The sequence below is a fragment of the Megachile rotundata genome, chromosome 6, assembly GCF_050947335.1.
Source record: "Megachile rotundata isolate GNS110a chromosome 6, iyMegRotu1, whole genome shotgun sequence".
Lineage (NCBI taxonomy): Eukaryota > Metazoa > Arthropoda > Insecta > Hymenoptera > Megachilidae > Megachile > Megachile rotundata.
In genome coordinates, this window is record NC_134988.1 from 18,665,983 (window position 1) to 18,686,650 (window position 20,668).

At 46.8% G+C, this 20,668-nt stretch overlaps 1 protein-coding gene across 4 annotated transcripts in view; it reads right to left on the reverse strand.

The window, feature by feature from the left end:
- The window catches only part of Hr38 (Hormone receptor-like in 38), a 39,973-nt gene extending 30,757 nt beyond the window's left edge, over positions 1-9,216 (reverse strand). Inside the window, exon 1 of one of the 4 annotated variants that reach the window (XM_076532761.1) lies at positions 7,146-9,216. In XM_076532761.1, coding sequence (XP_076388876.1) covers positions 7,146-7,401 — 256 coding nt within the window. In that variant the 5' untranslated portion in view covers positions 7,402-9,216. Of the gene's footprint in view, positions 1-2,694; positions 3,322-7,145 lie in introns of those variants that run through there. The other 3 variants (XM_076532762.1, XM_076532764.1, XM_076532763.1) reach the window with 3 other exon arrangements.
- Positions 9,217-20,668: the final 11,452 nt, after the last annotated feature.

Genomic DNA, 20,668 nt, shown 5'->3' on the forward strand with positions numbered 1-20,668 from the left:
AGAAAATACCGAAGGTCTTACTTTTCTCGTCTGGAACATTTTCAAAATATTTACTCGTTTTCCGTTATTGGGGGTGAAAATTGATATTCGCATAAACATCCGCGATTGATCGATCACCCTTCGATCCGAGGATATTTCGAGCGTGTTCAAAGCCAGTCGCTCGAGAGTTTCGCGATTCATGGTTGATAGGAAATTTGGTTACGGAATCGAGTTGAAATTCGAGATGACACGAGTGAAAACTGTTCAAGGATGGCCTCGTGTGTTCAGGAATCGGTTTCGCCTTGATGTCTGATTGATTTTGATTACTCGATCAGTGATTTTGCTACAATGTTTCGACGTCCTTCGGTTGTCCCAGAGAATTCACGTACTCGATTGATTCCGTAAGATCGTTCGCGTACGTTTCGGTGAACTTGATTAAACGAGTCTCGAGTTTCGATCATTACCGGTACGATACTTGTCGCGATCGAAGCGACAATATAAATGAAACGCGGGGGTGACAGGTTGGAAAAGCGCAAGAATTTATTAGCGTTATCTGCATGCTAGCTAATCGACAACATTTCAACTAACTGTCCCGTGCATTCTCCAGCGAGGTCACGGTAAAGCAAGAGAGCGACACTTCTTTCTTCTTTAATAAAAATTGCGTGACGCGTTGTTAATGCACTTATTGCGAAGGAACATTAACTCGTTCCTAAGGTTAATCGTTACAAATTTATTTGTTTCGTCCGTTCTTAAACATTATTATATCTTAATGCAACGCGTTAAAATTAAAAGTTCGAAAATAAAGCAAGGAAATGGGTCACGCCGGTAGGCGACGGATCAAACAACTCAAAATCCTCCGGTTAACGAGAAGAATTATTCTTGTATTCGACAGAGATCAGCCGTTTCATTGACTATTCAACGGCATTAAACTTTCGTGATCAGTCTAAAAATCTCTTACTTCGGCTGGCCGACGAAAAATACTTGATTCACAAGTTTGTTAAGCCAACCGGATTACTGCGTTCAATCGATACAGGCCGTTTTGTCGGTGCCACCGACTACCTAACAACCGTTCCGATTTTCTCGCATTCGAGTCGATCAATTATCTACTCATAAATGGAAGAAACTTTTCCGCATCTGCCAAAGATACAACACGGATTATGAGCTTCGAGATACCGCGGCAACCTTTCCACCTTTTCCGTTGACAGCTCTCGCATTTCTGCTCGATGACTTCACGCAGAACGTACTTCGAGGCGAATCAAGGTACCGTTATATTTACAACGAGAAGGTGGAGAAAGGGTGACAACCGTATCGATAATTGCAATTTATTCACAAGAGGTCTTACGCGGAGACTCGAAGGTGAGAAGTATTCTAACCAGCCTAATGATCATTGTTATAACGATCATTCCGGATTATTGTGACATTTTCGACTATCTACCTTCCAATTATTCTAATCTCTAATTACTGCTTAACCTTACTCCGCTCTAATTACTACTCTAATTAGGGCTAGTAGTTCGGGTCGGCTCGGCTCGGTAATTATTTTTCGAAATTCAATTTTTTTTGAAAATTTGATTTCTATTACTAACTACTTGAACGATCATTCGATCATTAATATTTGACATGTTGCGAATAATTGGCAAACGTTGCAACGGACACGTTCACGAAGGGTTACGATCGTTTTAAAAGAAGAGAAGTAATTTCCGCAAGGCAGAATCGATAGAAATTTCTTTTCCACTGGTCGGTCATTCACCAAAGACTGGCACCGAGACCGGTATTTACGTTTCGAGTCGATGTAAAAAGCTCGCGTCAAAGCATGCTCGCGATGCACGCTCGTCACGGCTCTGTTTTGGCATCGGTCACCGTTTTCCTTTCGCCTCCGCCACGTCCCTGGTCGTTTTAACTCGCGGCAACGTCACGCGGAACCTAGTCCCGACAGTCTAAATCTTGAGCCTAGCCGTATTCGCGCGCATTAAATTTAGCCACTGCCACGCCGGCTATTACGCGAGCAAACGGGTAGCTTGATCTCGTGGTAGTTCCACGTCTCTTCTCCTCCCTTCGTCGCTTTTCCCCCTGTTTTCGCCGGCTTTTTCCGGGAAACGATTGCGCGACGATGCGCCCGTGACACCTCCGCAAAAATTACGTACGCCACGTGACGACCGCGTCTCTCAAGGTCGCGAACAGAATGCGCCACTCTTCGCGAATATCTTTTCGTACAGTGATTTCCTTTCTCTTCTAGGAAAACGCAATTTCTTTCGACGTTAAAAGGATAAGAAAGGAAGGATAACGACAGTGACGACAGTGGCAGAGCATATTTTGATTCGATCGTTTTCAACGAAAACCATAAGAAATGGAAAATTTTAACGAACGTTGTAGGAAGCTGAAACTTGGAGCGTCGTTTAAACTAACGCGTCCACTATCGAGGTCTAAATAGGTGCACATTTGCACGATACATCACCGTATAGTTTACTAAAAGCATGATTTTTCGACAAAAATTTCTCGTGTCCGTGACAATAATTCGGATAGATTCGGCATTACGAGAGCGAGGTTATCAAATATTTGCTGATCGGAAGAATTGAAGAACACCATTCCGTGTGACTTCGAACGAACCGAAAATGATCGATACCACCTAGCCCGAGTCGGAACGTTCTTCGTAATCGATAAGAGAAAAAGGTGGTTCGAAATAAAAGTGTTTCGGGTCGATAGCAACCCTCTCGTTACCTCATTTCAACCAAACGGGATATCCCTGTGACGCCAGATGTATCAGCAAAGAGTCGGTGTGACAGTCGTCCCGTGACAGGCGCGTAAACTTCGACACCGACTTCATGTCGTACTCTAGTTCACTTTGATTCGAAACTTTGGTAAACACTCAGAACTTGGTCGTACCGGCTTGGCGAGCCAACACTTTGAACGCGTTCACTGCGTCATCGTTCGTAACGGACACGACCGAGCGTAACAGCGCGCGGACGATTCGCGGACAACGATGACGCGAAAAGAGAAAATCTCGTGGTTAAACAGAATGGGCGAGCGAAACGATATCGACGGCATCGGTCGCCAACGACGACAACGAGAACGTCGAAGGAGACGGCGAATACGGCGACGAGGACGGCGATGCATAACGCCCGAAATAGCGTCGTCCTTGGCGGTACGTGTGACGTCGTTATGCCGTCGGTCGGTCGATGACGGACGGGGGCGGCGTAATGACGTCAGAGTTAACGCCAGAAAGGAACGAAGAGAGACGGAGAGAACGGTAGCGTCGCGACGCCACGGAGTTTGCGCGCGAAACCCGTGTCGTGCGTCAAGTTTGAATGAACTAGCCATCGCGATGGAATACTCGTGCAACTTCCGACGTCGTTGGATATCCTTTCACCGGAATCTCCTTTCTCGTCGATTACGCGAATTATCCAAAGGATCGTGTCCAACCGACGTGGACCATCCAACGTCTGCCACCACGATTCGTGAAAATCCGAGGCGCGAGAACATTTTGATGCACTGTTTCGTAGTCCAGGACAGCAGGAGGACAGAAGTCGAACGTTACGGTGTTTGCACCGTTTTCGGTACTTTCGCTGTCTACGAACGATCTAACGGCACGAACTATTTGTTTCGCGACCGGTTCGGATAAACCAAGTTGCGTACCATAATCGATTCTTCGAACGGCACGCCGATTCCTTCGGTATGCCGATCGATCGGCGAACAGAGGAGAGAAATTACGGAGCGGAGCGGAGCGGCGCGGCGTGAAAACTCGCGCGGAATACGCTTCCGCGCGGTGAAATCTATTTCAGGTGAAACAAGGCCGTGCGTCAGCCGGTCGCGTTACACAGTTTTTGCTCGGTTCGCCCGAATTACCATAAACCTGTCGAGCATGCGGCCACCACCGTCGAACGTTACACGCGTTGCATACGGCGTTCGTAATTATCCTTTTTTTCGTTCTCTATCCGTCCTTTTCTCTCCTGTCACCTTTGTCCAACAACTTTTGTTTCGTTTCTTTGCCTGTCTTTCGAAGCCGCGATCATTATCGAGCTACTGTTAATCAAGCGTGTTAAAACACAACGAATCGAGTCCTCCCGGTATTTATAGCGCCACCGTCTGACTACTGACCCTTTCACCGTTGGCACGCGCGTTCATATGCATCAACGTCACTTATCGATCCTACAGTCATTATGCGAGTCACAATCTCATTACTCAGAGCTCGAGTAATCTCTCTTTCTCGCCGTCGAACACGTTCTCTGTCGAGGTAATCAGCTTCTCTTGGCCGACGACTTGGCAGGAGAAGACGTCGTGACAATGATATTTCCTTCGTATCGCGGTTTTCGATTATCGACCGTTTTACCGTTCGGCGATGCTCGTCTTTTCGCTTTTTTCCTTTCTTCGCGCGCGAAACGACGAGTAATTTGACGTTACGCAACGAGGAAATTACCGTATGCTCGACGATCGATGTTTATCGACGAGTATCGGTTTCGATTAATTATAATTATCGCCAGGTTACCTCTTTCCTTCCCACGGCCGGCTGGAAACGTGTTGGCCAAGCTCGATGAAAGTCTCGTATTTTGCTCGAATCGCGTCGAAGAAACGGTTACATAATTGAAGAAGCGGCATAGCATTTATGCAATATGAATCGACGGGACCCGTGGTGCGGGCTCTTTCCATCCTCGTTCTTACACCTCGTGTTCCGGTCGCTTCCCGATCGCGTGTCCCGCCCTCGGAAACAAGGCTTATTCCCTTGCCACGAACAACCGTAAGCTCATGAAATACTTATCGCCGGAATCGAGCAGGAACTTGTCATCGCCCAACTTCTTCAATTCGATTCGATTCGATTCGATTCGATTCGATTCGATGTTTCAACGTCGATTACGAGTAAATTACGAGTAAAGTCTTACACCTAATCCCTGAACGGAGGATCCAAACTGTCGAAATTTCTGTAAATTCTTACAGGTAGAATCGCTATGGGAATTGCTTTTAAGATTTGCATTTCCGAGTCATGGACATCGGTCTTCGCGATAAATCGTCGGCCGTTTATCGTTCTAGCACGCCGAAAACGTGAAAAGTGTAAAGGCACGTGATACTCGATGTCGTAGTCATCTCTTTAACCCCCTTTGTGTCCCTGCCAAGCAGCCACGGATCGTCCGCCTCGCACGTATATTTAGTTTGCCCAGTAAAACAATGCAATTGGCCTCTAGGAAGCGCTGCTCGTTCCACGCGTGCTCGCCGTCAAAATACTATTCAATTTTACTCTTCGTCTACGCGTAACACGCTGGATTTTAACGCCAACAATTTTTCCAAGACAGTTACCGTTTTACGTTAACGGACACGCGACAATTATTACGAGCGGTAATACGTTGCATACTTCGTTATCGCCGTTAAACGACGTTCGACATTACGAATTTAATATAATCGAATAATAATTTCTAATATTCTATCGATTGTACGAAGCAGCGAGCAAAGGGGTCGAGCGGAAATACGGCGCGGTGTAATACCGAATAATCAGAATTGTAGCGTGTCGTATTCGTTGTAGCGGACGACGCGTTCGACGAGAAAAGTATCGGCGCGCGCGTATACGCGGCACGCGCTTAAAAAGAATTAAGTAGTTAAAGCCGTGCCAGCTCAGACGGCCTCCGATGCGCGTCTCGCTAATGTCTGAGTCTGATTGCACCTATCTACTTGTGCGCTGAAGCAGCGGCAGCGAACCAACCGAAGCAACTACGCGCGTTTATACTTGAGACCTATTAACGTACTCCGTTTCAAAGACACGTGTCACAGGCTTACACGATAAATCGACGATTTTCCACGAGGAAACCGTTCTCGAATTCTCTCTCTCTCTCCCCCTCTTTATCGTGGAAACGAGAAGCTGTCATCCCGACTGATTAGATTTCTCGATCGATATGTTTATCAAACGGTCTCCCCACTTGCTCGCACGGTTATCGGCCACGCTTATTTTTCCCTCCCCTTGTGAAACTTACATGCATCGCAATTACATGGCCACATAACATGGTCGTAACAAGCTACTGGACGAACTTATTGTCGACAGGAGGGAAACTTTGAAACGATACCGGGAACACGGGTAATCGTGTTTAACGCACGGAAGTCATAAGCATTGATTTACTTTACATTGTCACGGCCGTTATTCTCGCGAACCTGACAATCGGTTTTTCGCAATTCGACCACGCTCTCGACGCTCGAACACAACACAATACGCCGGTACCAGTGACCGCACCTGCACTATGCTTCACGCGCGGTTATATTTGTTCGTTGTTGCGCTCTCTTCTTTCCTGCGTGGCCAGGTCTCGTGCGGGCCAAGTATGTACGCGGAAAAGAAACGCCTGCCTTGCACTCGGCCGCCTGCCAGACTATATTTACCTTAACGTGCCAATTACACCTGTAAAAAGTACTTCTAGGCTCGTAAGCTATAACCGATCGAACTCGCCACGTATCGAACGTGGAATCTGTCGTTAAGTTCACGGAAACGAAAGCGTATAGTTATCTTCGTAAACTAGCAGGATTCGAAAGATGGAGGAAACGTAGTTTCGAGGAGAAAACGACGACGATGACGAAGATATGGTGGTGATTATGTGCGATAAAAATAAATCGAAATTTCAAAGCGGTTACCAACGAAAATAGAAACGTCGATCGTTGGATAAAATTTTCATAAAGAAATTCGTGATCTGGTTGCTTCGGTCCCGAGATTTTTCGTCTCCTTCTTTGGCTACGTCTCGTCTTCGCAACACCCATACCCATTATCTTTTCTCGTTTTTCTGTGGACGTCTCGCCCGTGACATCGAGACTGTACACGTCTCTGTAATAATTTGATGAGCATAGAAAGGTAGATAAAACAAGACAAGCTTAATTTACAGCAATTTACTTGGAAAAAAAAATGATAAAAAAGGAAAATACATTCGTCGCTTCGATCCATCTTCGTGATCGATGGCCGTCATCGTCATCGATGCGACGATCGCCACCGCCGCCACCACCACCGACACCACCACCACCACCACCATCAACAACACCACCATCATCATCGTCACCGCCACAACCACCACCACCATCACCACCACCTTTCAACCACAACCTGTCAGTCGTCAACGAGCACGTACGATCCTTTGTACGCGAGGATAAACTAAACGTAGGACGGTCCCAAAGCCTTTCCGTTGTCGTTTTGTGTTTTAGAAGCGACTTACACTTATTCCAGTGATCGTGGCGTTGCGCCCCTTGATGCTCGAAGTTCCGATGATGATCATGATTGTTGTTGGTGTCCGCCGCGATGGTGACCTGGTGGTACGGTGTAGTCGGTAGATGGATCGTCGTCGATCGATCTCGTTGATCATGATCGTGTTCGTGATCAACGATTAGATGCCTGCCAGTCGTGGTACGCTGATGGGTGGTCGCAGCACGAATCGCGGCTGCTTCCGTGGCTGTGTCCTCCACGGTACGCATCGCACGTACGATCAGCACTATCGCGCCTCGTTTTTACACGTTTCATTCACCGACAAGTGTCTCTTAAATGTTCTCGACTCGTGAACGAGGATCGATGGCCGCGTCGATCGCGACCATCCTACAGAACTCGTACTTTTTCTTTCTACTTTTGCTTCCTTTCTCGGCCAGCTTCTCGCTCTTCGTACGCGGCGCACGCGCGCACGTGCTCGATCGGACAGCTACTCGGAGAGAAGCGAGTTCGAAAAGTTGCACGTGGGTCAAGTCCGAATTTGATCTCAACGTTCGATAGAATAACGCGAATCGAGCAACGGAATTCGGGATCCGATCATCGTTGCCTCGACGATGCGTTTCGTCGATCGTACGACGATCGATAACGATTTCGACGACAGTTTCTATTCGATCTTTCGATTATCGAGACGTTGAACGAGATTGTCGGGGAACGAGAACGACGTCGACGACGAACGATGAATGAAAGCGAAGGCGAATGCGAATGGAGAATCGTGTCGACGAAAATTGACGGCCGATGATTCTCACGGTTCGTAAACACCGACGATATCGGGTAACGGAACGTGGAAATTCCTCGACCGTATAATTATCGACGCGAATGAAAATGAGAAGCGGAACAAGTACTCGTGCTCTACGTGATCCAGCCGCATCAAGCCGCACACACACAACTCACCCACAACACACGGATGAAGAAAACAGTGATGACACACGTGTATCACCAACCTGTCTGCGTGGTCGTAGGGCTAAACGGATCCTTCCAGACTACGTTTTCGGAGGTGAGCGCTCCACCGAACGGCCCGAACACTTCTGTCCTGGGTACTCGCATGCAGAATTCCGTTTTGTGAACTTCAAGATCTTCGAGATTATCGGTCCTCCGTCACGACGGACGACATCGTTCTCGCTGTTATCGTCGCAACGTTCTCCAAGTTTATCGTCGAGCGTGTCAACCGAATTTCACGATCGACTCCCTTCAGCATCGATCGCTGCACAATGTCCACCTGTTCGATCGTTGCGTCGAATATACCTTTTCCCGTCGGTTCGTCCGATCCGTTCGCAAAAGAACGATTTCAGCGGGAAGCCGCTTGAACGTAGCACGAGACACACCGAGTCCCGCACGCGGAAACCACGCGCGTTCGAACGTGCCAGTTGCGCCTCTCCCTCTCTTCTCGTTGGTCACGCGAAACTCAAACACAAACGTCCTTGGCTGCAACACCTTTTCTTCCTGGCTTTGCGTGTATAATCCCCCGCTTTTTTTTTCACTTGATACTCGTTTCACGTTTACCGATCGACTCGCACACGAGACACGGTGAAACCGAAACGGGGAACGGTCTCCTTTTTCCCTGGACGTACAACGAACACGAGTTACCGAAAGAAAAGAGCGGTGCGAGAGAACAGGGAGATTAACGAGGCAGAGAGAGAGCGAAGAGAGAAAACAGCACGGACACGTTTTGCAAGAAAGCGATACGCTCTCGCACGGGTGGCCGGCCGCCGCGTAACTGAGTCCGGATCGCGCGCGTTCCTCCGCTATATTAAAACCGTAGCGTGTGTAGCGACGGCGGTGGCGGCGGCGGCAGCGGCGGTGGCGGCGGCGGCGAACGGCGAACGGCGCTAACGATGACGTCACCTTCGGACGTCATAACCCGGGGATACACACGACAGCAGCCGTTGGATCGATGGACCTGGCTCGGAGTGAGCGTCGCTATTGGCCCACGCAGCTGACGATGCCGCTACGGTGACGTCAGCACACCACCTACCGATCCACCCGTCTCCCTCCATCCCGCGTATCCAACCCCGCGTAACTCTCGACCCAAACCAACCCAACCCGACCCGACCCAACAACGGCGGCACGCGGATCACCGTTGCTTTCTTCTTATGTCGCGTTCATACCACCGCGCCGCGTCTATTCGGCTCCTCGGAACCGATTACCGATACTTGTCGATCGTCGTTCGATACTTCCGAGACCCGTGTCTACGTCGCGTCGGTTCGCGAATCGCCCTTCTTTTTTTTCCCACGAGTTTTCTTTTTGCTTCTCGAGTCGCGGCTACTTTCTCGGCGCGCATCTTTCCCTACGAGTCGTTCGCGGTTCATAAAAGCGTTCAAAGTATCGACACGCGTATCTTCGCGTACGCCAGTGCGGACACAGCTTTACATTTCCGCGAGAAAATCTCCTTCCGCTTTTCGAACGTTTCTGTCCTTCCCGAATCGTCTCCGTTGCTCTTTCAGTTTATTTTCATCCTCCGACGACTTCTCTTTTCGACGCTCGTCTCTGTTTCTTGGCTCACTTTCGTTGATTTCGCGAATTCTACCGATGGCTGCGAGCCACTGGCTGACACCGATAACCGTTTTTAAATTATCGACGAAGCGAGGATAAAAACGGATTCTGCGAAGTGACAACCGATTGATGAAAATAAAGTTGGTCGGGTTATGTCGTTTGTTAACCCCCTTCTTCGCGATGTGATATTTCAATTGATACTTGGCGGATGAATCATTGAGATGGTTAAGTGACGCAACGAAACAGGTGGCCCACGGCTGATCGTGAGAAGCTCCCCTAAAGCGCAGTCGCCGATTCTACTGTGTCGCCCAAACGTATCGCGTAAATTGGAATCGTAGCTTGTTAGAACGGAACAGTTGTAGATAAAGAAGGACGATACATAGATAAACTGAAAACGCTTGGTCGCTATTTCGCGGTAAACGTCGCTATTTCGAAATAACTGTCGCGTCTTCCTGTCTCGTGAAATTTATCAATCCGATGGAACTTTCTGGCTTCGACGAGAAACGAACATCGTCGAAACTGGACCTCGTTCCCGGACAAATCGTGATTAACCGTAGACGCTGTTCGATTATCTCGCGAGATAGGATTCGCAATTATTCATCTCCGTTTGTCGATCGAATCCGTGAACGGACCAGCCGGATTGACGCACGGACGCGCAATCTCGCGAACGCGGAAATCCTCGGCTTCTAGACGAGCATCGGTCTGGAAATAATGCTAATTAACTCGCATCTTCTGGAACTGTATCACAACTACGTCATCGTGTATCGGTTGCGCCATCGCGATCCGTATACATGCGCGTGGGTCACCGACGGACAGAGACGACCAACGACGAGAGACACGCGTATCGGACGAGGACGAACCGACAGAGGGATGAAGAGAAAGAAGACTCGAGCAGCGGAACGGCGCAACGGAGAAGGATGCAACTACGATTCGCCGCTGTCGAGGGATGTCGACGTCGCTTTACCTCTCTTCCGTTCTCGACTCCACCACCTCTGCAACCTTCATTCATGCATCACTCGAGCTACCCCGCAGCTCCCTCCGCTTCCAGCAGCCCCGTTCCCCTTGTCTCCGACAGGCGGACCCGGTGCCTGGTGACTGGTGCACGCGTGCCAGAGCGGAGGCGTGAGCATGAGTCGACGTCGCCCCAGTTAATCACCCGTAAGACGAGCTTGCTTCGACACGTGACGAAACACGCCAGTATCGTGTCGGCCACCTGTGAAACGAGCAATGATCTGGAAGAGGCAACAGAGAAGGATAAGGTCGTTCGATCGGTTCGCCAACTAGGCGAACTCTTTGCCAACAATTCAGCCGCAACCGGCCAGTTCTTCGACAGGACGTGAATAATTTCGCGAGATTCGGCGCCGATGCGCATCGATCAAGATTCTACTCTTGTCGAGGGTTCGTCGATTCGTTGTTCGCCGATGAATTGTTAATAGACGAGGGAAGGACCGAATTAATCGAATTAATTTTTTTTTAAATTCGACCAAGAGTCGAAGGATAACTTAGTACCAAGACTATCCAAGAAGAATCGAGCACCGATCTAGGATAGTCCGAGGGGGGTAAACTCGTACGATCGATACGTAGGCCGGAATCTTCCGGTGAAGAACTCGCGAGCGAAGGTCGTCGCGGCTACGAAGACGACCGTCGACACGAAATACCGCGTAAGAGCATCCGAGGAGTTTTGATCATCATTGAACGAGCGAAAAAGTTGTTTGCCTCGGCATGCTCTGTCGACATGCCGATGAACTGGGTAATAGATTTAGAATTTTTTGAACTTCAAGGAAATCGAGGGAGCAGCCGTTATTCGATCGTTCATGAATATACATCGTGTCGTTTCGTATGCATCGTACGTCCTTTCGACGAATAATATTCTCCTATATCGAAGTTAAAGGCACGATTCCGTGTAAATGGATCAAGATTAAAGAACAATAATCGATTACGTATCGTATCGAATCTTTTAACTTACCGCGACCAAAGAGGGACCTACTATTATGTTATTAGTACGTTATAAAGTCGTTTCTAGGCGATCCACTTTCACGATAAAAGTTAATTCACCGTAAAACGTATCGCTCGGAATTAAACAATTTGAAGGGTAGTACCCTAGTTATGGCACGCGGAGTACGATTTCTTCCCTGATGGCTTGTTTTCATCGACACGCGATCGACACGCGATCGACACGCGATCGACACGAATTATTTACTCATTTTCTTTAATTAGCCACCGCTTTGTGCTACCTGCTGAAGATCATTGTACCGTATAACGTTGCTCGAGAGCAGTACGGTGGATAATTTTTTATTAGATTGTGGGATGACCTTTCTCCCGTGTAATGCGCTGTCGGTGGAAAAGCTGGGATGCCAGTGAACCACTCTCTCGTCGCATCCCTCCCTGGATATTGCTTTTCACTCTTCTACCTAGACTTCCCGTTACGATGCAACCGGAGAGATCAATTAATATTTTTTTTCCCCCTTTTAAGGATTCAGGTAATCGTTCGTTGCGTAAAACGCAGTCAGAGACGGATTAACGCGTGCTCTTCGAAAATTCAACACGCTGCTAGTCCGCACGTGGCCATCGTTTCTCGTGTACGATACACCTGAGCCGTTCCAGCTTTAACAAACACTGCCTTTCTATCCAAGGAGATTTCGAAGGATCGACTAGCCTTTCTTCTGCTATTTTTTTTTTCTTTTCCTTTTAGAAAGTTATCCGTGATAAACGGGATTCGATGATTCGTCCTGTACGAATCTTGCAAGACATCCCTACCTCCTAATAACGTTCCTGTTGTTCGATCGAAAATCTTACGATCGTAATGCAATAGCATCGCATCGCGACGAATTCGGATTCTGCTTATTACGTATTAACCCTCGACCGGTTGGGGTGAAACGCGCGTTACGTAACCGGTATAGGAGGATCAATTTGGCCTCAATTAATAAAGTGGATGGGACATATTTTATTGAACTTTCTATCGAAACTCGGCGTACACTTTTGAATTACCGCAGCGAAGACTTGAAAAGAACTCGATTACTTAAACGTTATCTAATCTTAAATCTCCATTAGTGCAATTAATTTGTTTCCATTCGTAGTTCTACGTACGTTCGAAGAGGAACATTAATCATGCGATATTATGTCTTCCGATCGATTATTAAATAATAGACCAATATCCAATCTATTCTTCGCGTTTCGTAGAAGCCACATATAGTTCGCTAGAATTTCTTTCTAGATTGTTTTTCACGCGTCGATTAACGTCAAACTACAGTTTACAAGAAGAAAGTTTCGGCTAGACATTTTACCGTAATCGATCTACCTACGACATTTCGAAAAGAAGAAAATGCCACCGTTAGCACGGTTTCAGTTTCGCGCGGTCAAGTACGAAACTAATTCGAAACGGACACATAGTAATCGATCAGTGGTCCGCTTCGAAAGAACAACGTGGCTCATCTTGACCTCGTAGACTACCGGTTAAAAGATAAATTTCACCATTAACTACTCGACTGTCGCTGTTTCAAGGATGATCGCAAAACATGCATCGTATAGCCTCGAAAACGAATTCGAGAGCTCGTTTCGCGAGCAGTCCGTTTCATCGGGTAACGAAGGATGCGAACGGCGAAGGAGACGTCGAAAAAAAAGGACAAACAAGGAGAAAGAGGAGAAGGAGGAACCGGTTGTCGTTACGGGTTCTCTCTACCGTAGTCAGGAAGAACCAGGCGAGGGTGAGAGGTTTATACACGGCCGATATTACGCAACCGTACACACGTCGGGTTACACGACGAAAGGAGAGTGTCGTACGGATATTCGTGCAACGAGAGTTTACGCACATTTATACGCTATTTATGAACGTTCGCCTTTCGTATGTATACCGAAAGATCGACGAACGGAGATAAAACGGAGAAAGAAGAAAGAACGAGATCATCGTGATCGAGAAACACTTTTAACCGGTAAGATGCAACCGCGTGATATAATTATTATTTATGACACGCTCGATCGGCGTATTCGAAGAAATCGAACTGTATCGCGATATTATACTGCCTTATCGTTTAACCGTCCGCGTAACCTCGTAATTGAATTTTTATTACAGGAAATGTAAAGTACACAAACGGGTAACAAGTATCGTTGCCGTACCAACTTATTCATTTTGAACGAGTCCAGATTTACGGCTATAATTCAAGCAAATTATTTCCATTTCTGGTGCAACGGAATGCTGCGAAAATACTCTTCGAGAACGTAAAGTGCGTCAAGGAGAATTAACAATCCTTCTTATTATTTTTTCGACATCTTTTTTTTCCGTTCTATAAATTTTTGTAAAAAACCATATGCAACCATTCCTGATCGAGAAAGAAAGAAATAAAAAACCGTTCTAATTCGATGAAAAATGTTGACAAAGATAGTCTAGCTATCCCGGGTGTGGGTAAGTTTGGTTAATAGTAGCAGATGTAAGGCGAATACAATTGTACGATTGTTAGGCGAAATAATCGATCTAATTACCATTTCGAACTAGGCAAAAATGCTTTTAATTGCATGCTCGATGAACTTCCCAAGCCAGTATACATATAGCTCGAGCGAAGAAATAGTGAGTCGTTGCACCGTTACGAGTTACACTCCACAATTCAATCGACACGTGAGCGTTTTTCAGTCGACGATCGGTAGCGATACACGCGTCCCGCTAAACTATAATACACGCACAACATACTCGTTATCCTTGTAATTTTTCCACGAGGTTCCCTCCCCTAGCTCGTAAATCGACGTTTAATTCCGTCTATCCTTGTTTGCCCGTGAATGAAAATGCTAATAAAGCGGCACGTCGACCGGTGCTTGCTGATCGCCGGTCAATAATGGCTTAACGCAGGCGGTTAAAGTACTTTCATTTTCTCCGGGACTCTGATATTTCCTCCGCGTCGTTTCGAGCGTGCGACAAACCGCGTGGGCGAGCAGCCTTTTAACGGAACCGCGCGTAGAGCATTGTGTGTATACTATACGCGATTCGAACAGCCACTGGTCTCGTTGAGGAAAACGCTTTAGGGAAATTACCGGAAATTTGATGAATCGACTCGTGAAATAGGAAGTCCGGGATCGAAAGATGTAGAGATCTAGAAATATTGGGATTCAGAGGATCCGGGGATCTAAGAGATCGTTAGGTGAACAATTGCTTCATCCGTGCCGAAACTTGCAATTAATTTGCCTCATCGAATTTCGGTGTCATTTCGAGTGCTTATCTGATTATTAGTCGCACATCTTGTCCATATGTTCTGCGTATGCGTTGAAATATCAAGTTGTTCGCTAGCAGATGCACGAACTAATCGAAGAAACAACAGCCACGTTACCGTGTGTCACGAACGATGATTCAAAGTTTCCCCAATTAAAATTATCCCACAATTTGCGACGAGGTTCCCGCTCGACACGATCCTTTTTATACACAATTTATTTCGATTTCTCTGTACGATACGTTCATAAATTCGTCGAACACAATACTCGAGGAGCATCGGACGAAGAAAGTTACGCGAGGGTAGTTGTCTTTCTTTATTTTTCGGTACGAAAGCGCTGTCGTTGGCTGTCGTCGGTTTGGACCAAGATGCTCTTCGAACTGTGTCTTCTCTCCGTCTACCTGTTTCTCTTCCTCAATGTCTCCTGCTCTTCCTGTCTATCCGTCTCTCTCATTTTTTCTTCTCTGGCCCGTTTATTTTTCCTCTTTGTCCCGTCTCGTTCTCCTTCTCTCTCTTCTCTTCCTCCCACCCGATAGATCAGAGAACGATGGGCGATTAGCGCCGCGTGTGAAAGGGAAAGCGAGCGGTCGACTTCACGGAGGAGGACGATCGAGACCCGGCACACGATTCGAAACGACTCTCTCCTCCGTACGTAATGTATTCGTCGTCTCTCCTGCGCCCACTCCTTTTCTCTCTTTCTCCGCGCGACCATCTGTTCGCGTCTCTCTTCTTTTTTCTTTTCCTTTTTATTTCGCGTCCACTTCCCTCGTCCAGCTCCTTCGACCTCGACGACGTTCGACCAACTTTTTTTGGAAGATGATTTAATTGCGAGGTAGCCGCGAAACCTCCGCGAGAATTACGATCGTTCGATTGATCGAAATAACCAATCGCCCGAAAGGCATCGTTTTTCCCAACGGGTGCAAGTATCGCGAAGCGTTCGAAGATAATGAAACCGTTCGAGCAAAGTCTCTAGTCGATTTGAATAGCTCGGACGCTCGAGGCGCGTCAAAGATGCTGTACTTTCTTCGCGGGAATTTCAGATGCGCTCGACATCCCCGAGTCGCGTGGAGACAACTGTTGTTCGCGTTGTCGCGGCACGTTTCTACGATTCGTTCGAGCTATCGACACCGATGATCGATTCGAAATGCGATTATCGAGGATTATACGCAGAATCCTCCTCTATGAATTACGAAGACTGGCACGTTGAGTTTCATGCGTGCATCCATTGCGTACCGCTGCGTTTCCGCGTTGTTATGCTAATGAGAGAGCGTCGAAGACCAAGACCATTCCTCGGATGAGCTACGAACAACCATTCGAAAGACAGTCGAGCCTCGACTTTGTTGATCGAACGAACTTTAGACTGCTCGGATGCGAATAACGAACACCGATATCTACCGCTTCGATCATTAACAACCATTAAACCATCTTCGTTAATCGTGTTAAAATCAAAAACAATGAGTACACATTGTCGATCAATGTAGACTCGAACACACAAATCGAATCCATGTTTCTCTTCATCGACGGTAATCGATGCGTACGGTTAACTTCCTTCTATGCGTCCTGACAACTTCCTCGTCCACTCTTTCCTATTAATCGTTAAGTCTGTCGCACTGTTTTAGATTTATCCTTTGACGTCGTCAGACATCCCTGAAAGGTATCGTTAGTGCATCGACTGCCGCAGTGAAAACGGACATGTGTAGTCAGACGTATAGGAAATCTAATTGTTAACCCGTAATCGTAGACGTTCGGTCCGTGAAACTTATAAAAGGCGTCAAATCATTTACTTATTACACGTTGAATCGTGTATGTATCATTCTTTCAAACAATGAAATAATCGTAAGCAAAGAGACGCGATTACATAACGCGAACATCCAGACTTTTACTAGATGTACAATTAGGTTACGAGGTAACGATCTTCTCCCGTTTATACTTACGCGTTAAGCATAGAATCAATTAAATCTGTGATCGAAGCTGAAAATTTCATAATTTCTCTTTTCGTCGACAACTCGTTGAACTGCGAGTGCTTTTCAGATCGTTCTCTATGTAGACACGGGTAGTACTCGAAACGATTTTACGTTCTCGTAGATTTACCTAGCAGTCAATCGAAGCGAGGTGAAACCCGAAGAAGGAAGTCGTCCTTAAAATCAACCGCCTACGCTATCGCTCGACGATCCTGGAAGACAAATATCCGATTGAAATCGCGACATCGATTGTTCATTACGTTCCGCGCTCACCTCGCTCGACCGACTTTTGCGCTTGACCCCGAAGCTTTTAACCCGCAACGGATCTCGATTCCTGGTCTGCTCGACGTTCGGGAGCAGTTAACGTCCGACATATCGTGGATTTTCTATTCGCAATCGGTAGCTTCCCGTTGTTGCCGCGGTCACGATTATAACGCCATATACGGAGAATCGACGTCGAGTCATAAGGTCACACGCGGGGTCACCGATGGGTTGTACCTTCTTTGAATCACCAGCTCGCCTCCTCTCGTTTCCTCGACGATCCTTCGCCAACAGGAAGATGGAAAAGGGAATACAAGACTCGATGTACCGAACATCGATCTACGTAAAGTCGTTAACGAGTCTCCTCGTTATGTTTCGCTCGCGTGTTTCGACTTACAACGTCAAATTATTGTTTTCTTTACAAATTCCTTTGGTTGATTAGGCTGCACGCATCGATAGTTGACAGTACACCCGTAATCGACGCTTTTACTTTAAGTCGCGAGAAGTGATTTTTTACCGAAGAGTCGATCGTTAAACGACTCGTGCGACGTTAATATTTATCGTGATGCGCCACGGTCTTTGTACACTTACCCTATTCGATTACGAAAATTCTGAAACGAAAGTAGTCGGTGACTGTCGCGGTAATAAAATGAAAAAATGAAGAAATTGGTGAAACGTGTTTTTTCGCGGTCAAAAGGCTATTTTAATAGACTGTGCGTCGGTTGCTTAGGCGCGCAACGATCAGGTGAGGAGAGTAAAGAAAAGGGGCGGCAAAGAGGGGGAGAAAGGAAGGAATCGGTAAGGCAGAGAAGAGGGGGATAAGGAAAGAGAAAGACGCGGTTGGACACGATGCTGGAGAATCGCGAGAAGGTCGTCCCCCTTCAGCCTTCGAAGACACACAGGTACTTTCTCCTATAGTTTTTCGGTGTCGTCTTTTGCATGGCTCCCTGCACCGACCGGCTACAACACCTCTGCACATCCACCAGCATTCGTACAGGATCTTCCGAGACTTGTACCGGGATTGTTTATGTCCACCGTGGACATCGCTCGACGATGCGGATTCGAGAGGAGTCTGCTTCTTGTTTAGATGGGTCAATGGTCCGAGAAACTACCGACTGCACGAGGGAAAATACAGCGACACAAGGATGCAGGGAATTTATCGTTAACGCGAGTCCGGGTACCGTTAACGCCGATCCGATTTCGCGATTCTGGAAGCTGAATGGGTTAGGAAGCGGTCGTTGTTGGCTCTGTAACGTAGATGTTCTACTGGCTTCTCGGTACGGAGTGCGCCGTTTCGAAACCCGACACCGTTCGCCGGAATACTTAGATTCCGAACAGTAACATTTATATCCGAATCGTTCATTTATACGTTGTTCACGCAACACGATTTATGCATACTTTGTTCGATGACTCGCGATATTAATGGGTTTAATTACTTATTCAAATAATTGGATTCTCTTAAACACGGTATAGATAAAAACGAATCCGAACGATAAAAAGATCGTTAAAGAGAAGAGAAGGAAAATAAAGTTTCGTTCCGGCACGAAAGAGTAGCCCCGGTACACGATCGCGTAACTAAAACCGTACGATCGGTTAGACCGTGTATACACGTATACGCCAGTTTTGACCGAAGCAGGGTTTTAAGTTTCCGTTACGCCACTGTGTAATTTCGCTGATTTACGATCCTCTCTCGAGACTATCGTCTCTGCGTTCGATCATCTGGCGGAGAACAAAAGGATCTGCGACCGGTCGCTACACAGCTACGAGGGGAAAACGGACAAGAAAGCCCGTTAAAGCGATTGCGTGAAATTGCAGATATATAGGTTTATAGTAACAGACGTTCGAGTAGCAAGAAAGAAGATAGAAAAAGACGAAGGAACGACGAGATGAGATCTCGACTGTTGGTGACTCGCGGATGCACGTAATACGGGTTTCATCGTGTTTGACGGATGACTAATGTTGAACCGCGGCAGCGAGCAACGCTTGGCCGAGCCTACGATGTCGTTAACAGCTTAGCTTGGCCTTGGTTAGGAATAGTTAACGGGCTGAACATTTTTTTTAGATTCCGTATCTACTTCCTCCTATCCACATTGTGACTCCTGCGCACGGTTTGTCATTGTCTCTGAACACTTTATGCGTCTAGTGGTCGCCATAGATCCATGATTGTCTCGCGATTTTTCGTTCGGTCCGAGGCAGACCTTGATGGAGTTCTTTTCTAATTGGACCGAACAACGCCGATACGAGAAGCGATTGAAACATAGAATGGGATCGATACGCATTCGATCGTTCATGTTTATTATCAAACGATATCGGTTTAAAACCGTTGCTTCCATCCAAATTGTTAATTTCCTGTTCGCTTAACCGATCGATCTTTTTATTTGGTGCGAGCAACCGAACACTTTAACGAGGTACATACTTTCTGATGGAAGTTACTTTCCGATGAAAACGAATGCTCGGTGTCTTACTACCTTGATCGGTAGCTTCTTTGTTGCTCGAGTATCCGTTCAAAAATGAAATACCATAAACCTTCCACCAAACAACAACCACGACACGCAATATTCTACACGCTATTTGGATGTACGCGCTCGTAGCCTGTACGGAGCGCGCGTCTAGCGATTTCGCAAGCGGCGTGTCAACGTTTATCGATTTAACGTATATAAAACAACATTTCGAATGTTCGTGTCGCAAATAGTTCAAAGCGCCGGCCGTTGGATTAACTTACGTTAAGTAATATTACTTATTGCTGCTCTTGCCAATTACTTGCATTAAGTAATCGTAAGAGATTCCTCCTCGTGTGCGCTGACTTCTGATCGTGCCGACGCAGAGACACGCGGTAATTATGCGTTTACGAGGACGCTCGTACCCACCACTTTCGCCTCTCTAATTACGACGGAAGATAATCTTTAACCGACTGGATTACAATCTAATGAGACGAACAGGGAAATTCATTCGACTCGACGCGTCGATTGTTAATCAACCGGCGCTGCATCCACGTATCGATCTGTCGCTGATGCCGACCCATAGATATAGGAAAATCATTGTTTACATCTTCGAACGTTGGACCGGAATACATTATTCTTCGTTCATGATTTCAAAGGGATACGGAAAGGAATGCATTTTTCGCTTTGACTGCGATTTGCCGGCATAACGATGGTACCCGCTTAAAAATCCCTAATTAGTACTTAATTGCATCGCTGTTCGTACATAGGTAAAATTTGTATATAATAGGAACGCGTGAACGTTGTCACGAAATACGTCCGTCTACTATCTAGACACGTATCTTGTCAGAGGAACGACGAAAAAAGTGATCGACATAATATCGGGGCCTACAGAAGGCGAACGAAATCACATTTCACCCTGGTCCGTTCGCGACAGCGTACAAGATACCAGATAGAACCGATAGCGAGCGTAAATGGTACTACATCACGATTTTAACACTTTTCTATATCTGAACGCGACCGGGGGGACATAAACTTCCTAGTATCGTACGATAAATCATAACATTTTTGTCTGTTCGAAAGCGTGTCGTTAACTCGAAAACATTCGATCATTCTTCTGTTGTTTCCACGAAGTTT